General features: G+C 37.5%; 1 protein-coding gene across 1 annotated transcript in view; it reads left to right on the top strand.

Annotated features, from left to right (window-relative positions):
* Positions 1-22,265: 22,265 nt before the first annotated feature.
* Positions 22,266-23,159, top strand: part of LOC149194395 (uncharacterized) — a 125,192-nt gene continuing 124,298 nt past the window's right edge. The window contains exon 1 of the mRNA XM_089405077.1: positions 22,266-22,783. Coding sequence (XP_089261203.1) covers positions 22,549-22,783 — 235 coding nt within the window. The 5' untranslated portion in view covers positions 22,266-22,548. The remainder of the gene's footprint in view (positions 22,784-23,159) is intronic.

Here is a 23,159-nt window from a genome sequence, read left to right on the forward strand (position 1 = left end):
GAACTGGTCATGATGAATCGGAGTGCTGGAAACTTCATCTAGAACTTAAGCCCAAAAAGTTCCTTAAGGAGAAGGATGAAAAGAAGGCCATTGCAGCAGTCCAACAAGATCTAGGTTCAGATTCAGGTGATGAAAGGAGGATAAACGCCATGGTTATGACAAGTAAAACTGATGACACTGGTTCAAGTTCGAAAACTATTGCCTCTTCATCAAACATAAATTCGTCAAATGAGGATAAAAGAGTTGAATTGTTTAACATAAGGATAACTTCGAAGCATACAAAGATAAATACAATGTTTGACAGTGGATCACAGGTGAATTTAATCTTTGAATATTTAGTTAAAAGTTTGGGTTTGGAAACACGGAATCATCCCAGACCTTACCCATTAGGATGGCTAAATAAATCAACTCAGATAAAAGTCACCAAATAGTGTCGATTAAGATTTGCCATTACAGCTAATTACATTCATGAAGTGGAATTAGATGTGGTTCTAGTAGACATATGTGGAGTTATCTTAGGAAGTCCTTATATTTATGACCGTGATGCAGTATTTTACAGGAGAGAACATAAATATCACCTTAAGAAAGATGGGATTGAATTTATTGCTAGGGCATATCAAAACAAAAATCACTTGAATTCAATTAATGCTAATCCAATGAAGTGATTAATAAGTCCATCTAGAAGATTTGTAATCATGTGTGTAAAGGAGAAAAATAACAATCAACATGATGTTTGTTTAAGTTATGAGACTCAACTTAAATATGGTTTGTTTAAAGAGATAGAAACAATTCCAGTCCTATGTAAAACAAAACATCTTATTCATAAGCAAGGATTACAACATGAATTACAGTTTGTGCCTAAAGCTCCTCTTCCTAATGTCAAAATGAATCAATTCAGTTCAAGTTTGGAACTTAACAGTTATAGGAATACAGATCAGTATTGGGGAAAGCCGGTGTTCAATTTCTCTTGTATTGTGTTGCCATTTCATGTTTCATATAGTTTGGAAACCTCTTTTCAAGTGGAGAGGAAACCTATTTGTTTTCATATCAAAGCCTTTTCTAAAGCATTATCAAAGTATCTAAGGGAAACTTATGCATCCAGGGAAAGTACTAATCAATGGAAACATCATTTATTGAATGAAGAAAAAGTGATTCAAATAAATCAACAACTAACTCAATACTTTCAAAGAAAAACTAAGTTGCAGCAAATTTCACCTTACAGTTTGATGGGTTCATTGCAGCAAGTTCACTTAGTAATCAGGAAACAAGAAAGTATAGCTAGTTTGATGTCAAGAATATCTTTGATTGTCTCTGCCATTCTGGAAAATAGATTGTTTATATATGTTGATGGTATTAAACAACATCCGATAGAGACTGTTCTCAAAGATTATGAATCACTAAGTCATGGTTCTTTGTGGAAATAATTCAAATGCCATGTTCATAACAGGTTGTTTTCCCATCATCGCAAGTTGTTCATACTGCAGATGGATGGAACAGGTCACCGAATCAAAATGTGCCATGTTTAGCATCATCAGGGTCATCAATTGCAGGTGATTAATCGAATGTATTGTTACATCATCAGGTCAAGGTGGAAAGAGAGGGAGTTCTACCCTCATCGACTATTTGTTTAGTCAAATTTTTCTGGTCCAAAACTTTTCAAGTGGAGAGGATTGATCCAGGAGGATCTCGTTAGATCAATTGCATAAGTGTTCAAGTGTCGTCATCAGTGTTCAGTGTCATTGTCAATCCAGTTTGGTGTCATCAACTTCGATAGCGTTGGTTATGGATAAGGTTGTTTACGTAATATAGTTTTTCATGGTGTTTAGTTGAGGTGGTTTAGCACCTGGTTGTTGACTTGTGTTCATTGACAGTTCCACCAGGATTAGTCGATGACATGTGTCTTATTGTTCGTCTCGCAGGATTTGATGACGACATGGGTGTCGTCTATTGCAGAGGTTTTATATGGTTCGTCGTCAGGTTTTCGTCACAACTGTAGATTGTGTCGACAATATGCATTGGTTTGTCACATTGTGACAATATGTTGTACATGGGTTTTTAAAAAAAATGTGAACCCTACACATAATCCTAACTTACCAAATGCATTATCAAACCCTAATCCTAAGTCTAAGCCATAAAGCAATGAAATATGCAATACACAAACTAATGCTAAGCCTAATCCTAAAACCCTAACTATCACATTCAAATCTAAGTGTTGAAACATTACACAACATAAACCCTAGCCTAAACCAACTCTCAGCCTAATGTTATATAAATAAATAAAAAAATTATAAAACATTACATAACACTGTCCAAACCGGGTGAGCAGCCTAACCGCGTCGGAGGACATGTGATCAACGTCTGAGAACCATTGAGGTATGTGATGACAGTTTTGGGAGTTCATCACCAGAGTGTTCACCGCAATGGATACAGTCTCATGTGACCAGATGTATGTGTTAACCGTTGGGTTGTCAAACCATTGGAGTAACCGCAAATCTCAACTGCAACAGAAACAATGGTCATTTGAATGGGAAAACAATCAAGCTGGAGTTGACCGTGCAGGGTTTTCAAACTACAACATGTGAACGTGATGGATAGACCGCCAGTCCGAAACCGCAGCAGAATCGCCGACACGCAAACTGCGGGTTCGGTCACCGCTCACATGAGATGTCCAACCTCCGCCCAGTTAGTAAGCCACCTGCGGTTATGAGTTTTAATACAATGTTTTATTTTGGGTTTTTTTGTTGAAATTGTTAAAAAAAAAACTAATTCGATGACCATGGCAACTAGCCTAGGTGGAAAATTCCAACAAGACTAAGCTCTTAAACTTATCCAGATTGAAACTACATTCACCTCGAACCTAGCCAAGGTGGTTTTGGTGTATTTGTAGGCATTTAAAAGGTAGTTTTGCTTCATTGATGAAGGAGAGGGTGGTTTTTATATTTGTTTACAGATTTTTGAGGTCACTAGCAGTTTTGTTTTCAGTGTAACAGGAGCATTTGGAGTCGGAATTGGGAACCGTGATAGGCGTTGGAAAGATGGTTCAGAGGGCTATCTGATGACAGTGATCAAAATTTCCTAAAAGCACATTTAGACTAATCAAATCTTTGTGTAATTGACCTCATCTGTTTCAATCCTAATAAAGCGGGTGCCCATCTTGAAAGTGAACCCGAAGACGTAGTCCATCAGGGACGAACGCTGTAATCAATTTTGTTGTCTAGTATCGTTGTGTTTTTACTATTTTCACTTCTGTTATGCATCTTAATTACGTTTAATCAGTTGTCATAAAGTATTTCTTCTCAAGCAATTTCCTCAATTTCCATGCTTTCAGCTAACATTCAATTCATTGATGGTTAAGCAATTCTAAATCAGTTTTAGTTCATGATCGTTTCAGATCATCAAGTCATAATATGATCATTGTCACACTAAAGATCACGTTAAGACATTGTTATCTCAAGATCAAATATATCAATAAACATCAAAGGTTGTCATTTCCTTCGTCAAGATTGTCAAGGTTAATGCAGTCATACTTCCAAGTCACTATCATGTATTTATCCCAAGGTTGTTGCTCATTGTGTTATGTTAGGGTCATTATTATATCAAGGTCACTATCATCATAAGAACATTATCCCATATATCTACAACACTAGCATCATCAATCAAATCCTCTTGTGTAGTAATCTCAACATAAAGTCCCTATTACAATCAACTTCTAGCAATACAAACAACACTATGTCAAGCATATGATATGACCCATGATTACCCAGGGAGACAATACACACTTTTACAATAGATTCAATGACAAGACAAGTTTTGTCTCTGTTCAAATACTCAAGCCTTGATCTTCACATATCTTAATTATCATGATGTTGTCATCACTACATATTAACTCGATTTAGCTTGCAGTATAGAGCTACTAATCAACAGGTTCTTTGATCATCTCAACAAAACATTTCAACCTTAGGTAAGTCTACCAATACATCTTTGCTTATATTGTGTAGATTGCCCTACATTAATTAATGCACTATAAAATCATTTACAATTGAAATACTAGTGTCAGTTGTCTGCTTAGTATTCAACTACTAGGTTAACCAAATATACATACAATGTTGTCATACAATTTGTCAAGTATATCTTTGTCAAGTCATGATTGGAACTCACCAAGAATTATTGTCGAATCCGTTGTTTTTTTAGCAAAGAAAACATCAAATAATTGAGACAACCAAATGATGATCTTGAATTGCAATAACAAATTTCAAATATGATTCTATTGTAGGACTAAAACTCTTCAAAAAAGGTCTTCAACGGAAACTACTTATATTGTGAGAATTTGTTACACAATGTCTTAAGTACCTCTGTCAAGGTGTTTGGATCTGCCTCCAACAAACTCGAAAATTTCGAGCGAATAATACTAGCTTGAATTTTCCACAATTTTCATTGTGTTCCAAATGTAAATTTCAGAAGTCCTTATGCATCAACAAACAAAGACTACACTCAATGATGAGAGAACGAGAACTCAAAAGTTTGGTTAGGATATTAACTTCAGAAATTAAAGAGAGATATATCAATGCAGAATCTATTCTTCCAAGGCCGCAGGTAAGCTTATAAAGGAACCATTTGGCATTCATGACCATACTTGTTTAAATTAGTGAATCCCTACAACATAAAGACCTTGCTTCCCTAAGGCTACAAAAGTTACAAGGGATAGTGTGTGTTTTAACTACTTTAGAACTTTCAAGATTACAAGACCGAGAGTGTTTTATTAATACGTATAAAAGTTATGAAGGTCGTATATAGATTGATGAGTCTCTGTTTGTTTTTCAATTACTAAAGATATGCCCTAGAGAGGGTTGTAGTGCATAGATAATGTTTTTACCATTGAAACATGAAGACCAAGATCAAAGCTAAGTGAAGGAGAATGGAGAGTTAACAAATTGATCTGGTAATGCATCATCAAATCATCATGATTTGTGCACATAATTTTGTATGAGAAAAAAAGAATTGACTGCTTCATATCCATGCTAGACCACCTACAAAGAAAAAGAAACAGTGAATCCCAAACAAAAGAAAATATTACAAAACCCTTCTTGTCACTACAAATCATGTCCCAAAACCTTTTAAAACTTCTTGCCTTCTTGACTAATTTCCTAACCTCCATAAGGCTGCATATTTTAAATCATGTTAGAGATATGTGTTTACTCCATGCTTTCATGAGGAGAGAAGAGCCTTTATATTGATTCATAGGAGGCTGACATGATAGTTTAGGAGGGAAAAAAAACATTGTTTGAATTTTAAATTCTAATTTTGGAGCAAGGATTTTGGTCCAAAATTTATTTAAAAGAAATTGTTTTAATTATTTTTATAATAAGTTCAAATTTCTTTCAAACCCGTGGTCTAAGAGTAAGCTTCCATCTCACAATTTTGTCTGTGATGAGTTTCAACCCAATGACATGTTTCCATGTCATCAAACTTGAAGCCACGAAGAATCTACCACATCACATTCTATGCCACACCATTGCACAATTGAAACTACCACATCATCACACTTGTAGCCATATCATCATCCTTAGAGCCAAAGAGAATCTACCACATCATTATCAACCCTTGGGTTTTTGGACCACTAGTTCGGGTTACTAACTTTAATTGGGCATGTCTCTCAAACCATGAAGGCCAACAAGATGCTCCACATATCAATGGAATCAACATGATTAGGGTAATCCAATGGTGAGGATCTCTGAGATAAATTTACTAATCTGTATCATCAAAATCCTTAGCAAATTTGAGGTGTGCTCATCATAGAGGGAATCCATACCCCAGAGCTAGGGTTTCGTTAAGCTACATCATTCTGTGGGCATCATCAAGTTGCATCATCATCACCTGCATCAACATCATCACTTGTATCAATGACCTCCAATTGTACTCACCTTGACATCAATGACAACATACTCAACATTCTTTAACTAACATGGACTTTTGTTTAAGGTTTTGTATATGTCTGAAAAAAATAATCTAATATCCTTTGGGTAAAAAATTACCTTTGAGTTTTGCCACCATTTTTTTCTAGTCTTTGATTTTATCTTTTCTTTTCCTCTTTCACTCAACTTGTACTTAATCCCACCAAAGTGCATCATGTCCTTTCAATTTGGTTACCACATACTTAACTCGCTTATCAACTTCAACATCTTCATAATCAATATAGAATTTAGTTTGTAGTTATGAAACTGCTCATGTAATTTACTAAAACATAAGACTCAAATCTACTCTACTCATCTATGAAAAGCAATTCACGATCGAGAACACAAATCATAAACATGCATCAAGATTCAACACACATAAACAAAGATTTATCTAGGGGAAAGCAACTGCTCAAAACCCCTTCCTATATGTATTGCATTAATTAAATAATAGAGATGAATACATAGGCTTGCGCAAGCCTGAGCACACCCTGCACCTATATAATCTATCTCACTGCTTCATTGACTGACTCTAGCCAATACTTATCCAATTTCTCAGCTTGCCAAGCTCCTATTTCCTTGTGCATTCCTTGAGGAATTATGGTCTTATTAAATAGGAATTTTCCTCAATTGGATTGTGCAGTTCCTTTAGGCTCATCCTCTGATTGCATGCACCACCTGTGTAACTTGGAATAGTCTACAATTGATTGTACACTACCCTTGAACATCCATCTCAACTAAGTGACTCAAATTCTTTGCATGCATGAGTTAATTTAGGTTGATTGATTAGTTAACTGGTTGATCATTAAGTGATTTGAAGTTACACTTCCACTACTTGACCTTCCACTAGTTCCTCCAACTGTTAGAACTAATTTAACTCACCATATCTCAATTTAACTGAATTAAATTGCTACAACTGAAATTAACTCAACCTAGGCCCCTAAAATTTAGGAATCGTCGCACACAACTAAAGTTCATGCCCCTAACTCGAATTAACTAATATAATTGAGTGATAACATCCATGTCACTTCAGTTAACTCATCCAAGCTATCCGTTGATGCGGAATTTCAAATTTTCTCAACGTGACTAAGGAAAATCAAATTAAGAATTACTTGATGCATTTTTCAACACTCCCTCTCAGCAAGAAAAGGATTCACACTTACCCCGCTCCAACAACTTTGGAATGTACTGCATGCAAAACTTCTCTCTGTTGTTGCTACTACTGCAACATATGTAACTAAGAAGCATAAAAAAAATAAAAATAATTATTGAATCAATCTGCAACTGTCTACTCGAAAAATTGTGTTGCTATTGACTCTGCTATTGAACCTCCTGCTCTACTGCCAACACTCCTCTACACTCCTCAGTATCTGACTAAAAATGAGCCTCCTGCTACTGAATATCGTGGGACCCTTGAAGCAAGGCTAATGATCCATGAGACAAGAACACCTCAATGGACCCTGCCCAAATTTCTGAAACTCTTGGACTAGGGCTTCCACATTGCCCCACCTCATACCTGGAGGTATAGCTACATGCAGAGAGAAAATTTACCTACTCATACTGCTACTGCTATTTCTTTGTTGTTACTTCCGCACTACTATTGCAACTACTGCAATATGAGTCTGATCTCCCCAGATTTTGAAGTACTAACTTCCATAGGGTTGCTCCCTCTGAAACTAGACTCCCTCTGAGTCTAGATCTCCCTATGGGAAATCTCTTTGCTCCTCAATCTACCAATATCAATGATCACAACTCCTTTTTGTGTCACTAAACATTGATTTGCCCACTAGAAACCTTCTAGCTCCATTAAGAAGTTTACACATAGGGTCTTCTGGATCTGCCCTGAGCTAGGGCTCCATCAATTTGCCTCCTAACAGTTCATTGGTTCTTCAGTGATCACCATACACGAGGACAAGGACTCATTCTAATGTGAATCATGCTTTGATACCATGTAGAAATTAATGTGTTGATATGAAACTGCTCATGTAATTTACTAAAACATAAGACTTAAATCTACTATACTCATTTACGGAAAGAAATACATGATCGAGAACACAAACCATAAACATGCATCAAGATTCAACGCACATACACAAAGATTTATCTAGGGGAAAGCAATTGCTCAAAACCCCTTCCTATATGCATTGCATTAATCAAAGAATAGAGATGAATACATATGTTTTCTCAAGCTTGAGCGTGCCCTGCACCTGTATAATGTATTTCACTGCTTCACTGATTGATTCTGGCCAATACTTAGCCAATTTCTCAGCCTACCAAGCCCCTATTTCTTTGCATTATTCCTTGAGGAATTATGCCCTTATTAAATAGGAATTTTCCTCAATTTTATTGCGTAGTTCCTTTATGCTCATCCTCTGACTACATGCACCGCCTATACAACTGGGTAACTCAAATTCTCTGCATGCATGAGCTAATTTAGGCTGACTGATCACTTAACTGGTTGATCACCGAGTGATCTGAAGTTACACTTCCATTACATGAACTTTCACTAGTTCCTCCAATAGTTAGAACTAGTTTAACTAACCATAACTCAATTTAACTGAATTAAATTGCTACAACTGAAATTAACTCAACCTAGGCTCCTAAAATTTAGGAATCACTGCACATAACTGAATTTCATGCCCCTAACTTGAATTAACTAAGCTAACTGAGTGATAACATCCATGTCACTTCAGCTAACTCTTCCAAGCTGTCCGTTGATGTGGAATTTCGAATTTTCTCAATTTGACTAAGGCAAAATCAAATTAAGAATTTCTTGTTGAATTTTTCAACAATCAAAATATTTATCAAGAGCATTTATCCAATCCATCAATTCATCAACAATTAAATTAACTTCATATGGCGAAATTTCCATTTTTGGTTTGGTAGTTATCATAGCAAACATCTTATTCATCCTTACATCTTCTGATTCTTTTGACTTTTCAACACTAGAAGAATATTCTCCAACATCACTATCATCTCCTATGATATATTCTCTCCTCTGTGTAGTCTCTATAGCTACCATTCTTTCTCAAAGTCTTATTACTTCAATTTGTAAAGCCACATTTGCCACAAGTCTCCCTTAACCCGATCCTCGACAATCTGCCATTCTTCCCTTTTAATTACAAAAATAAATATGCTCTAATAGCATAATTGATATTGATCTAGTATTTCCAATGCCCCTGCTTAATTATTTGCCTCCAAATTTTTTTTATCATCAAACCCACTTAGCCAAAAATCCAAAGAAAAATCATTAAATCTCCCTTTTGTTTGATATTTGACAAATTGGTTGACTTGTTCTACAATTTCATGAGGTTGGGTCGGGGTCTCATGCTGATTACTAGTTTGATGCACTCGACAGGAATTGGGGTCGACTTACCGCGGTCTAGTCGAGCATTGGGTCCAACTACTCAAAACCTAAAAAAAAAAGGCCCGATTGTGGGTCGATCGACCTGTTTAATAGTATGTGATCTTCAATTGGACCCTACTTGAAGTCGAGAGCTTCAAACATTTACTCAAAACTTTACTTGCAACTGACTATGGACTTTCCTCGAACTTTGTCCTAGGAACAAAAATTTAGTGGGTTTGCTTTATTTTTCCTTATTTTGATTTTATACAAAATATGCCCTATATAGGCAATTACAGAAACAATCATGATGCAACAATAGTGTACATGCAGAGGAACTCAACCTATATAAATTACTAATGTCGGATAATGTAATCTTTGAGGGAATAATCTTTTGATTGTGCACCCAATAATATAGAATTTGGAACCAATTCAAATCAAAACAAAACATCAATAACCATGCCATAAAAGAGTGCAAAATATCTTCTATTCATTCAATCTCTCTCTTCAGAAACACACTAAAAGCCACACTTACACACTCATACTCTTCCCTAGCTATTTGAACTCTCTTTCAACTTGCATAATCTATTTTTAATACAAGATAATAATCAGTGCAGATCGACTAATTGTGGATCTGAATCTTAAATATAGAAAATATTCAAATAATAAAAATGTTTATAGTATATCTCGGAATCAACTACAACAAATCCTTATCATGACAAATACATGACAATTGAACTAACTACTAATTCTCCTAAGTATTTCAAACAATTAAAATAAATTCAGGAAACCCACTTCCTTTGATAAATGAATTTTTGACCATCACGGTCAAAATGAATTTAATGATAGTGATGCTCCTACATCACCTTTTCTGTGTATCCTCTATACTTTAAATAGTTCCACATCTTGAAAATAAAATAAAATATTTTATGCAAATGCAAGTTGATTTTGGCATCATACTATTTGTTAAGCAATTTGTTGCGTCTACATGGAAAGCTTGTGTTGGACAACACTTATTGAACACTAGATTCCACCAAATGTTTAATTGTCGTTGGAAGAGTTTGCAATTTAACTAAGTATTTCCAGGTGGATTTTAAGACAATCTTCCGGAGGCAACCACCATGATTGCCTTGCTTCTATAACCTTTGCTCATATGTACATTTCTTCCCTTATTTATCTATAAACATTAACTTATTATATACACAGCCCAAGTAAATAGAATTTTGAGATTGGCTCGTTTTCTTTAGACATACTTACATATTCCTTGAAATAAATTTTGGAGATATTGTCATCCCATTCCCTAATTTGTTACCTTTTACGACTACTAGCTTTGATATTAGATAAGCTAGAATCATAGTCACTCACCTCTTTTCCTATTCCATTATAAAGGTCTTTCAAATTCTTCACCATTCTCATTCGCAACAAGTTGATGATTGAGTAGTTCAAACGAAGAGTACCTTAAATGCTATTTCCATAAAGAGTACATCTATAAGCTATGAGTTTCTCAGGGATGTCAATTGAACTTGTTGTTTCATACCTCTTTCTGTGTCGAACTTGGGCCTTTGGTGTTGTAAAGATTTTGGGTTTATTCAGTGATGTAGGTTGTGCAATGCTTCTTCCTGTAATTGTGAAACAATAATACTTATGCTTCATCTTCCATTTCACTTTTGGATTATGAACAAGAGTCCATATTTCCTTGGCTTGTGTTCTCTAATTCATTTTGACCTAGACAATGTTTAGATGAGAGGAACTTGTTAAAATTTCTTCTTACTAACAACTATTGCTCTCAATACAACAATAATGGTAAAAAGACTTGCATTGGCATTCTTGCTCTATGTATATTCTATAGATTTGAGCTTATTTAGCCTATCTTTCGATGTTTTTAGCCTAAACAACATAATAATGCAAGAACTTTGTAGCATGAACAAAGAAATGTGATAACTCTGCAGCATGAACAAAGAAGAACCATTAACAAAATTCAATATGTTTTCATTCGCTTAAGTAAAAAATACATGATGATTTCACCATTACTCTGGTACAAATGCTTATGATTTCGATAGTACTTTCCATTAATATTTGAAAAGATGTCAAACAACCTACTCTTCATTGAACAAATATGGCGGTTAATTCCATCAAAACGTGAAATGACCTCCAATTTATGCCTTGTCCAAAATAAATTTAATTACCCCTAATTACTAGTGTTAATACTTAATGTACATGGACTAATGCTTTAATTGAAAACATTAACACTAATGTTGTGCCGCAATGACAAGTTGTTTTTGTTATATAACGTAAGACCTTTACTTTTTTCATTAATCCCCGACTTAAATGCTTTATGATGAGATGTTGTAGCTGTTGATATGTGTTGGATACCTATAGCAATAGGTTTCATATTTCATGATTGGCAAGAGAAAGTCCAAATATGCTCTGCTTTGAGTTTACAAAGATCCCATATTTCCTAGGAAACAAGAGGGGTGTAAAGTGTTTCAATGATTGATCACCTTATTTTCAAATTTTGATGGATGATCCAACAGTTTAATCTGGATCATGCCATGTTTTCAATTTTCTGCTATAGATTAGAGAAAGAAGTCTGTCCAAACTGCTTAATCTTGGCAGACAACTAGTTTAGGTAGAGAAGAAAAGGCTCCCAACAGCCTAATCTGGGACCTTGGAAGAGATAAGGGTAGAAGTAGATAGAGAAAGCAAAAGAAAAAGCCAAAGAAAAGAAAAGGCAAGTAAGGGTCTGCAAGTCCAAGTGCACCCTCCAAGAAGAAGTAAAAATGCTAGGTAAGTAGCTGGGTAGGTAGTTGGGGTTGCAGAAAGATTATCCCTACCATTGCAAGAATGGTGATGGTGGGCATCAAAGCAAAGTTAATTAAGTGACAAAGGTGTCCTTCTTCATCAGGTTTCAGCGGGAAGCATGACTAATTTCCCTCATTCCCCTCCAATTTCATTTCTAACATTCCCCATTAGCTCAAATTCATGGAGAAAACTAAGGTTTCATGGTGTTTCTTAATCTTTAAGAAGCCACATTTCTTGTCTAAAGATCTTTTCATTTTGATCTGCATTTAAAACCAAGTTTGTTTCATATAAACTCAATGGTTTCCACATCCACTTACCCTCTCCTCCATATTAACACTAACTCTATTATAAATCCCTTATATCACCTTTTCCCCTAATATTACTAACACCAAGGTGTATAAACCCCAAAATCTTATAAATACCCACCACCTTGGCATTATAGCCAATAAAGTCTCGAGTCAGGGATCAAATGACACCATGTCATGTTGATGAACCTATGCCAGCTACCCCTTCCCCTTCATGAGCTAATTCCTCTATTTTTACCCCTTTTGCACATAAAAAACCCCTAAAGGGCCTAAATTCCACCTTTACCCGCTTCAAAGGGCAAAAAACATGAAAAACCCACTTTCCGCCATATAACCAAGGTTAAGCGCATGCAAATTGTTTTTTTGAAATACATTGGAAACCCGTTCAAAACATGTTTTATTGCCCCCGCCCGCTTCCGTATACGCTGGCCATGTCACTTCCCCGAGGACCATTGGATCAGGCCCTCCAGATCCGACGGCCCTGATCGCGTCGGAGTCCTTCCGACGTCCGACAGTTATGTGTACTATCCCCCTGTCGTATCAGCCATCCGACCACCGTCCGATTAACCTCCGTAGATCCAACGATCACCATGACGTCGGAGCTCATCCGCTGCCCAAAACTTATCTCCCGACGTCCGTATTTTGAGTACGTCACTCCGCTGCCACGCGCCCTCACCACAATGCGTCGGAGGTACAACTGACAGATACCGCCCCCGTACAGGAAGTGGTGCGATACGAAACCACTATCGGTTTCCGGTTTCCCCATCCCGCCTGCTCACGTCATCGCCGCGTCAACAACCTGTCATCGCTCCGTCACCCAGGTACGCCGTCTCGTCACTCTCCTGTCCTGCCATTGGTCCACCTGTCCTGCCATCTCACTGCCCCTGTGGACCAACCAGACCCCGCCACATCACCCGATGACGTCAGCATGACGTCATCCGACCTTGACCCCACCAATGACGTCATGCTGACGTCAGCACGGATTCACGCCAAAAGCACCAAAAGGTCTATTTTAGCCAAAAATTCGTGTTTTTTGCCATTTTTGTGCGTTCGTCGTCGTTTTATTCTGCATGCAAAACTGCGTCTAAACCTGCACCAGCCGCGGAAAATTGTTTCCTGACCGCCAGAACGTCCATTTCTTCAGCGCCAACAAGCTCTGACCGATCCAAATTTACAGGTGTTCCTCATTTGAGCTCTGAAACTCCATTTTCACTGCATTTCGCATGTCAATGAGTAACAGACCTTAAGACTCCAAATTCACCGTTAAATGCCACCAAATTGACATTTAAACTGAACCAGAGCCGTCACTAAGCTTCTGTCAAGCCAATTGTAGGCAATTCGAAAAAAAACTGTCACTGGTTCGCGCAATCGTGAACCCGTCACCTGCAGGAGATAAATACACCACAAAAGAGTATCCTCTGAACATCTCCGCCACCCACCTAATCACACAGAGGCAGTATTTCAACTGCTGCAGCCTTACTTCCACCTTTCACTTACAAAACCATCATTATCGGCAAAGAAGCCTTGTCGGTGTTACTCTGCATAGTAACAACAGTCCTCAAAACAGAATTACATCCCAAGAAGAGTCATGGACCCCCCTGTAGCTCCTATAGCCCTCAATGTGGCTCCCCTTAATGTCCCTAATAGAACATTGGACACCAGAGCATTAGCAGACTTGGACTACAAGATATCAGAGGAGATGTTGAGCAGAAGCAGGTTTCATTTGCAAATCCTAAATGAAATAAAGATCAAACATGAGAGGGGGGCAGACATCCTGGGAATTTGGGATTCATTCCTCCCAATATTCAAGCTTCCTCAGGTTAATCAATTCCCTGAGCTTGTACACCTTGTTGCTGACCACTATGATGCATCCCAGAGGGCAGTGCTGGACTCTGCAGGCTCAATTCTGTTCCTCATTACCCCTGAAGCCATCAGGGAGATGTTGCAGTTCCAGACAGATCAAAAGTTGGTCCCTCTGTCATTAGCTGATTTAATAGTGCAGGGAGCCAGAACCACAGAGGCCCAAATTACAAAGATCAACCAGTTGTTCATCAAAGCTGACACTCTACAAATTCCTCCTATCAACTGTGTTTACCTCAACCAATTGGGCCTAGACTTGGTTGACATGATCAGTCCCATCCTGGGATATGATTCAATAGAACATGTGGATGAAACAGTTATACAAATGATGCTTATGTTTTCCCCAGGAAAGAAGCCAATCTACTATGATTATGCCACATACATATCAGACAAGATGCATGATCAGTTGATGAATTTGTCAAGAGAAAGGGTATTTAGATACACCTCTTACCTATATCATCTGCTCCTATACTTCCAGCATGATAAGTTCTCCTTCCCAAAGAAGAGAGTAGATGCACAGGGCAATCTGAGATCAGTTGTGTATTGGACATCCGTTTTTCACATAGTAAGCTGCTCTCCATACACCTACTGCGAATTTATTGATCTTTTCATCCATCCAGCCTTGACTTTACTGTTGGGTTCACCCCCTCCCAGATTGACAGATGAAATGCAAAGACTCCTGCATTTATCTAAAGCATACAGTATTGGAGATTGGTATTTTTACCAACACCACACTGTCATTAGAATATATGGGTGTGAGTTGCCCCCATTCAGATTACCCAGATTTGTGCCAATGAGGCTATTTGCCTTAGAATACTTCAGGCAGTTTGGCTTTGTGGATATGTTCCACTTCTCAGGCAGAGGTAAAAAGGCACAGCTAAAGGTCAAAAGTCAACTTGGCCATTTCCTCTACAATGAAAGGGATGAAGGGTGGAAGGAAGCAGATACAATACTGGGGGGATTTGGTCTCAAGTACAGCTTCATATGGAAACCCTATGACCCCAACAACTTCATTACAATGAGGAGACTCAAATACAAACTATCTGCTTATGGTCATTATAGCCTCCCTCACTTAGAAAAATATGCCAACCAAAGCAAGTGGAAAAGAGGAACTTTAGAAGAAAATGTGACTCAAGAAGAGCTTAATCAAAGAGCTCTAAACAACCAAAAGAAGATGGCTGACCTTGAGTTTTATTCACAGGTCCCCTCACTGCCAAGCACACAAATTGGAGCAGCAGCCTCCTCTTCAACCACCCCTCAGCAAACTACAAGAGTTGCTGGAAAGATATCAGAGAAGGGACAAGAAAAGGAAATGGAGGCAGAGAAAGAGATGGAGCAGGAGCAACAGCAGGAACAACAACAAAAACAACAGCAGCAAGCAGAAGGGCCGCAGCAAGGGCAGCAAGAAGAATCAGAACAGCAAGAGCAACAACATCAAGAGGAACAAGGGTAGGAGCAGTCTGCCCAGCAAAAGAAAACAGTGGAGACTCCTCAGACCACTGAAAGAACATTGCCTACAAGACAAGATACTACCTTTGATGCCTCGGTCCTCCAAACTCCTCAAAAGGAGGATACATTTGTCTTTAGAAAAAGGGACAGAGAGACTCCCCTCACATCCTCTATAGACCAGGGAGAGAAAAGGCAGAGGCTCAATGATTTTCCAGAGGATGATATAGCAATAAGAGAAGCATTGGGCATGGGCCCACCCAGCAGAGAAGCTTCAGCAAGTTCCTTCCAACAGGAACAAGACAGGACCATGGGAGGGGAGGTCAGCTCCTCTAGCCAGCAGAAAGAAGGACAAGTAAGTATCAAGCAGCAGTTTATAGACATTAAGAGGAGGAGTGACCCTATTAAAGTACAATTGTACAATCACCTGCTGAACATGGCTCCTTCCAATCAGCAGAGGCTTATGTCTGCTTTTGATGTAAGTGAAGGCAAATTGACAATGAGTCACTTTATGCCCACGGCACTCTGGCCGCAATCTACTACTGACTATCTTAGGACCAACCTAGAGGTCCTTGCCAAAGATATACACCCTATGGACAAAATTGAGCTGCATAAGCAAACTGGAGAAATGGTGTATGCTTCATTGGCCGACAAGACTTTGGACAATTACAAATTAACAAGCAGTCTGAATGCCACAGCTTCCCAGCTAGAACTGGAGAGGGCCTCTTCTCAGGCCAAAGACAACAGGATAAGATCCCTGGAGGAAATCATTATAGAAATTGGGCACAATCCCAATGACATCAAAGGGATACAAGAGATCTTGAAACTTAGAGATGATGACATGGCTGCACTGAGAAAGAAGATCAAAATTCCAGCCACTATCCATCCACAGACTGATGAGGTAGCAAAGCAAAGGTATGAGCAGGATTCTACTGCCCTCCTAGTTTCCATCTACAAAGAGCTTGTGAAGGCACAAGAAAAATTGGGGCAATATGAAGCTATACAAGCACCTCTACAAGCATCATCAAAACAAGCACAAGAAGGGCAGACATCTCAGCCCTCTCCACAAGTCATCAATCTTGAGGAGACTGTTCCTACTACTGTACCTCCACCTCAGCAGGCTGAACAACCAGCCACATCTACTTCAGCAGCACCCATCAGTACAGATCAGAGCCTAGACATGCAAAAGCTAAAGAATGAAATACAAGTTTTGGAAGCCCAGATGATGGAGCTGAATGAAACTAAGGAACAACTGGCCAAGGTAAATGAAAGGCATGATAAAACAAAAAGAGAAGTGGGAGAGAAGGCCAAGGAAATCAAAGCCCTTAAAGACAAAATCAAGGAGCTTGAGAATGAGCTCAAGCTAGATAAAATCATAGCTGAGATCAGAGCAATGATATGGTCCAATATTGGTAAATCCATCAACAACCAATGGCCATACATCGAGACAATCCATGAGCAACTAGAGCTCATTCCAAAGGAACAGAGGGAAATCCGAACATCAAGGGCCTTATTGGGAAATATGCCTGAAATTGCTATAAGAATGATCAATGTGCTCAATCACAAAACAAGTTCTCAGTTGGCCACCATGGGAATTGCAAATAGAACTGAGACTATTCAAATGATCAAGAGGGTTCTTACTCTGAGAAATCTGGTACAGACATTGGACAGAAGAACCCAAGATATGCAGACAGAGGTAAACAGGTTCATGGAGAGATTCCAGGTATTGCAGAATAAAGGACTCCCTAGCTTGCTGAACAACGGAGGGAAATTATTCAACCATGAACAGTATGCTAAAAGAGTAAATGTTTTTGCCTCAGCACAAGTCAATGAGAAGGCCAGCACTTCAGAGGACACAGGGCCTATTACAGGACAGATTTTCTATAGTAAGATAGAAAATCTACTTTTTGTAATGAATGAAATTTATCACTTGTTTGATGTAGCCCCAAATTTTTTCAAATATACAGAAGCTGAAGAGACAATGGAGGCCATCCTCAGGCATCAGCTCCCTACACAGGAATGGTGGACAGATGCAATCCAGAGAATTTTGTAAACATTAAGTCATTCACTGGCTTCTGTTTTCTACAAATTTTGATGAAAAGAACAGTCAATAAAGTTAGCAGGCATCATAAAATCAAAGCTGAGCCAACTCAGCAGATGAAGCGGCCAACAAAGCAGAAAAAGAGAACCACAGCTGGCAAATCCGAGAACTCATTGCGCAGGCAAAAGTAAATGCGTACCTACAGGATTAATACAGAGTAATGCAACCGACTCAGTGACTCCTAAAAGTCAAAACAATTCTCTGACAGATATAAAGGGCATTTACGCTGCATTTAACATCGTAATAACTTCTTGCCTACTTTCTAAACATTACTGAAGATATTTTCTCTCTCTCAGATGACTCAATACCTGAGATATTTTGTATACATATTACTATATAAACCCCTTCGCATGATATAGCAAGGGTTGTTGGGAATTTCTCTAAAAGAGTCTCATATGCTGTAATTGTTTTCTGAAAGTTAATAAAGGAAGCAATGGAATTTCATGGATGCTTGATGTGACGAAGATGTTCTGTGCCTGTTCTTGACTGCTGGATCCCTGCGTATCTTACCATGCAATAAGTCTCTGTAACTTTCTCCATGTTCAGTTTGTTTTGTTATAGATCCATATACACTATCTCATTTCCTATATTAAGCAACAGAGAAAAAGAATAACTCCCAGGATTTGCTCATTGAGCACCCTGAGTTCAGTCTATGTTGTTTATTAAATGTTTTCTTCAGGTGTAATCTATATAAAGTGTGATTCTTAAGCTGCTGCACTTTCAGAATACATCTTTCATATTGACCACTGTCACAGGAATTCATACTTTGCTCCTGTGCTCTGCGTCCTCTTTCATCTCACCAACATAACAGAAAATTCTTAACAGATTTCTGCTGGTTGACATATATCATCACTCAAATTTAAACTTGTCTGTTAAATACACAATAGGCCTTGCAGTTAGAACACTACTCAACATATAAGATCATCTCACAGCATCTAGACTCCATTGCCCAATGGAAACTCATCATTAAAGTATTACATCATAAGACCTGAAAGAGATCCTTCAACCAAAACATAAACAAAACCTAAGCATCATAGCTAGCCTAAAACACAATTATAACAAAGATAAATCATAAAGAGAGAGCCCTCTCTGGTTGCAGTTGGGCTAGGAACTGTAACCCAAAGATTGGTTAGTGGTTACCCCGGCCGTATTCCCTTGGGAGTCATAGGGAACAACCTGGGTGTTAACAATATGGACATAAGGTATAGATAAGATACTTAGGTGCATCCCCTGTGACAGTGGCACATGTTAATCGAAAAAGGACATGCACTAATGACTATATTGAATGACATAAAAATCCTCATATAATGGCTTTCGTTAGGATTCATTTCCTGTCAATTCTAAATAGTACACTATGAATTTGTGCCAAGAGACGAATCACTAATCCTGACATGGCTACTGTACTGTATTGCCATATGTCATCTATTCTTCCGAGATCAACATGCATAAATCATGCATTATATTTGCCTTGTTTCCCTGTTTTGGGGAAATGTCATCACTCTCCACACTATGGTTGCCACAATGGAAACTGCCACTGCTAGCTAACTAAAAATTGCAAAACGTCAAGTTTCATGTTATTTGACACACACATGTTCCTGTTCCGCAAAAATAGTTTGGTGAAATGCCACATAAACACAATCAACCTCTCGTGATGCGAATTAATGCATATTAAAAAATTAATTAAGATAAGTAAGTCTTTATCCCTTGTTGGTAAATGTAAGTCTTTTCAACATTATTGAACGAATTGATGTGTAATTCGGACATTGTTCAAGTGCTTAATAACATTTACCTCGAAGCATTGTATAATGATTATTGGTTGTGAACAAATCAATAAGGTGCAGAGGGCTTCTCAACTAGGTGCTTCCACGTACAAAATGACATTTTCAAATAAGAACAAAATATATTCCTGCACATCAGCAGACATTTATGCCTCCACACACTTCTTACATACATCTCTGCCTTGAACACAACTTTTTCTGCATGCACTACTTAGTATAATTGCTTTCCCGCATTTGTCCTTTCTTGCACGCTTTCCTACTCAATGCTATTAATAATTTCTATGCCACTTGTTGTCATTACAAAGATTTCATGGTATAATATTTAGTTGGTTACCCTTAATTACCCGTGTTAACACTTAAAGTACATGGATTAATGCTCTAATTGCAAGGATTAACACTAATGTTCCGCCACAATGGGAAGTTGCTCTCATTATATGATGCAAGACCTTTTTTTATTTATTTATTTATTATTATTATTATTATTATTTATTTATTATTATTATTATTATTATTATTATTTTTTTCAGTTATCCTTGACTTTAGCACTTTATGATGATTTGTTATACCTATTAACATAGATAGATGATATAGATAACATGCTTGTAACCCCTCTAACAATGACACATGTTAACTAAAAAAGGACCCGCACTAATGCTTCCTTTAAATGACATAAAGATCCTTGTCTCGTTGGTTCTGTTAGGCCAAGCTCCTCGCTAATTCTAAACGATACACTATGCATTCGCGTCAAGAAATGAATCACTAAGTCTCATGTGGATACTATATTACATTGCCACATGTTACCTATTTTAGTTAGATGGACATCCATAAATCACGTATTGCAACTACCATGCTTTCTTGTTTTAGGAGATATGTCATCACTTTGCACACTATACTTGCCATGGTGGCTACTGCCAACTCAGGTTAATTAAAAATTGAAAAATGATAATTTTCATGTTATTTGACACACATATTTTCCCATTCCCCAACAATGTTTTTGGTGAAATGTCACATAAACTCAATCAACCCCCCAACATGGATTGCGTCTTTTTGACGTTTATTGGGCGGATCAACACTTAATTAGGATATTGTTTCAGTGCTTAATAACATTTACTCTGAAGCATTGTGTAATGATTACTAGTTGTAAACAAATCAAGAATGTATAGAGGGCTCCATAACTAGTATCCCTCACTATAGATTGCGGAAATAGGAAGTGTTGGCACGTAAAAAAATTATTTCAACTTACATTGAATGCAATGGTTAACAAGCATTTAAATAAGGCTTCCATGCCACAAAACACTACTTAGCCATATTTTAATTTCACTTTTAAATCAATTATAATTTAATTTTCTATTGGTTCACACCATGCTAAAAATTGGCATTTTAAAACTAGGTTCATAACTTTAAAACTAATTTTAAATTAGCATTTTAAAAACTAATTTCGTAACTTGACTCGAGAGGGTGGAAAGCTTTTACATTTTTAGCGTGCGGAATAAAGGAAGTGTGGAAGATGGGTATGTGTGTGATAACCTTTTTTCATCCACTTGTGCACCTTCACACACATTCTCCCTGCCACATACTTCTTCCGCACATTTCCATCCCACACAATACTTCTTCTACACACATAAACTCTTTTTAATGATTAAAAAACACACTCAAGAAAACCAATAGAGTGAAAACTGCAAACTCAGGTTATTTAAAAACTGTAAAATGTCAATTTTCGCGTTATTTGACACATATTTTCTCATTCCGCATCAATGTTTTGGCAAAATATCACATAAACTCAATCAACCTCCCACGATGTGGATTAAAGCATATTAAAAAAATAATTAAGACTTAATCATACGATTAACAAAAGTTCCATTGGTGGTAAATGTGTCTTTTCGACATTTATTGGACGAATTGATATGTAATCCAAACATCACTTGAATGCTTAATAACATTTGATCACTGGTTGTAAATGTACAAAAAACCATTTTTGAATAAGTATTTATTTCAACCCGACTCCATAGGGTGGAAAGCTTGTAAATTTCTATTGTGCAGAATAAAGGGTGTGTAGAAAACCCTTTATCTACCCACTTCCACACCTTCACGCACACATTTCTTCTGCACACTTCCATCCAACACAATACTTCCTCTACACACATATGAACTCTTTTTAACGCTATGCATGAAAAAACACAGTCAGTAAAACCAGTAGAGTGAAAATTGCAAAAATTCAATTTCCATGTTATTGAGACACATATTTTCCTCTTCCACAATAATGTTTTGGTGAAATGACACGTAAACTGGACCAACCTCTTACGACACGATTAACACATTAAAAAATTAATTAAAACTTAATCCTAGGATTAAAAATAACTCATCTACCTATAAATATAGGTCTTTTTTGCATTTATTACATGAATCGAATGGAGACATCGTTTAAGCAATTAATAACATTTACAACTATTATCCTTCTTAATAAATTGTAGAAACTAACATAGAAGTAAAAAAAAAACCGCTTTTCAAATAAAAACAATCTACACTACTTTAATCGCACAAGCATAGCAATAACTACTTAAAATACCAATGATTATACGGCGATGCAATTGTGTCTTTCAATTATAAAAAAAACTTACCATTTTAAAAATTTTTGACCTGTAATATTTAATATAAAATAAAATTTAGTCCACTATACCTGTCTTTTGTGTTTCCGTATAAAAAAAACCAAGAAAAATAAGACAGGTTGCCTTCGTTCCTACTCCAAGTACCTGCACGAGGCCTCTTTAAACTGGTTATTCAGCGCGGAAACTCGCTGTGAAAAAAAATCTTTCCCTGGATAATTGAGGTTTCATCTAGCTTTAGCATATTAGAACGAGGTTAGGATTCCGTTGGCCTGGTCTCTGATCAGGGGAGACGCATAATCTTATTCAATTTTGGGATACTCCGTCACCTCAATTCATCAAACAGCGAACTGGTAGCGATGGATTTCGACTACAGGAAAGGAGGCGGGTCTTCTAGAGGTCACATGGGAGGCACTACTACCGCTCCCTATGATGCGTCCAGGCCGATGTACAGACAGCCTTATGAGCGATCCGGAGTCTCTCCATATGGCCCTGGCCCTGGTCCTTCTTCTTACTATCCAACGGTTGGGCAGCCCGTCGGCCCCCCTGTGAACAGGCCTCCGCCTCCCGTCCCAGTTTCTTCATCGTCTTCATGTAAGCAACAGATGGCCTTTATTTTATTTTGTATTTTTACACAATTAACCGAATTCAACCCTTTAAGCTATACTTTGGCTTTTGATATGCATACCATTTGCAATGAAATATATACAATTTGGCATCAATTATCACATATTTCCTTTTTGCCCCTTTTCTGTTTCCTCTGTAAACTAATATGGTAGAATTGGAAAAGGCCTCTTCTCTATAATTATAGCTGGCTTACCATAGCACAATTTAAGGTTGGTCTAAATACAGTGAAAAGTAAAATATGCATATTCTGGTTATTGTTCATTATTTTAAAAAAATTGAAGGAACCCTTGCCCTAATATCTGCAGCTGCTGTGATTATAATTTATATCACGTTTCATCCATTC

The sequence above is a fragment of the Pinus tabuliformis genome, chromosome 2_2 (genome assembly GCF_031772625.1).
Source record: "Pinus tabuliformis cultivar Carrire ecotype Pingquan chromosome 2_2, CPIR1, whole genome shotgun sequence".
Taxonomy (NCBI): domain Eukaryota; kingdom Viridiplantae; phylum Streptophyta; class Pinopsida; order Pinales; family Pinaceae; genus Pinus; species Pinus tabuliformis.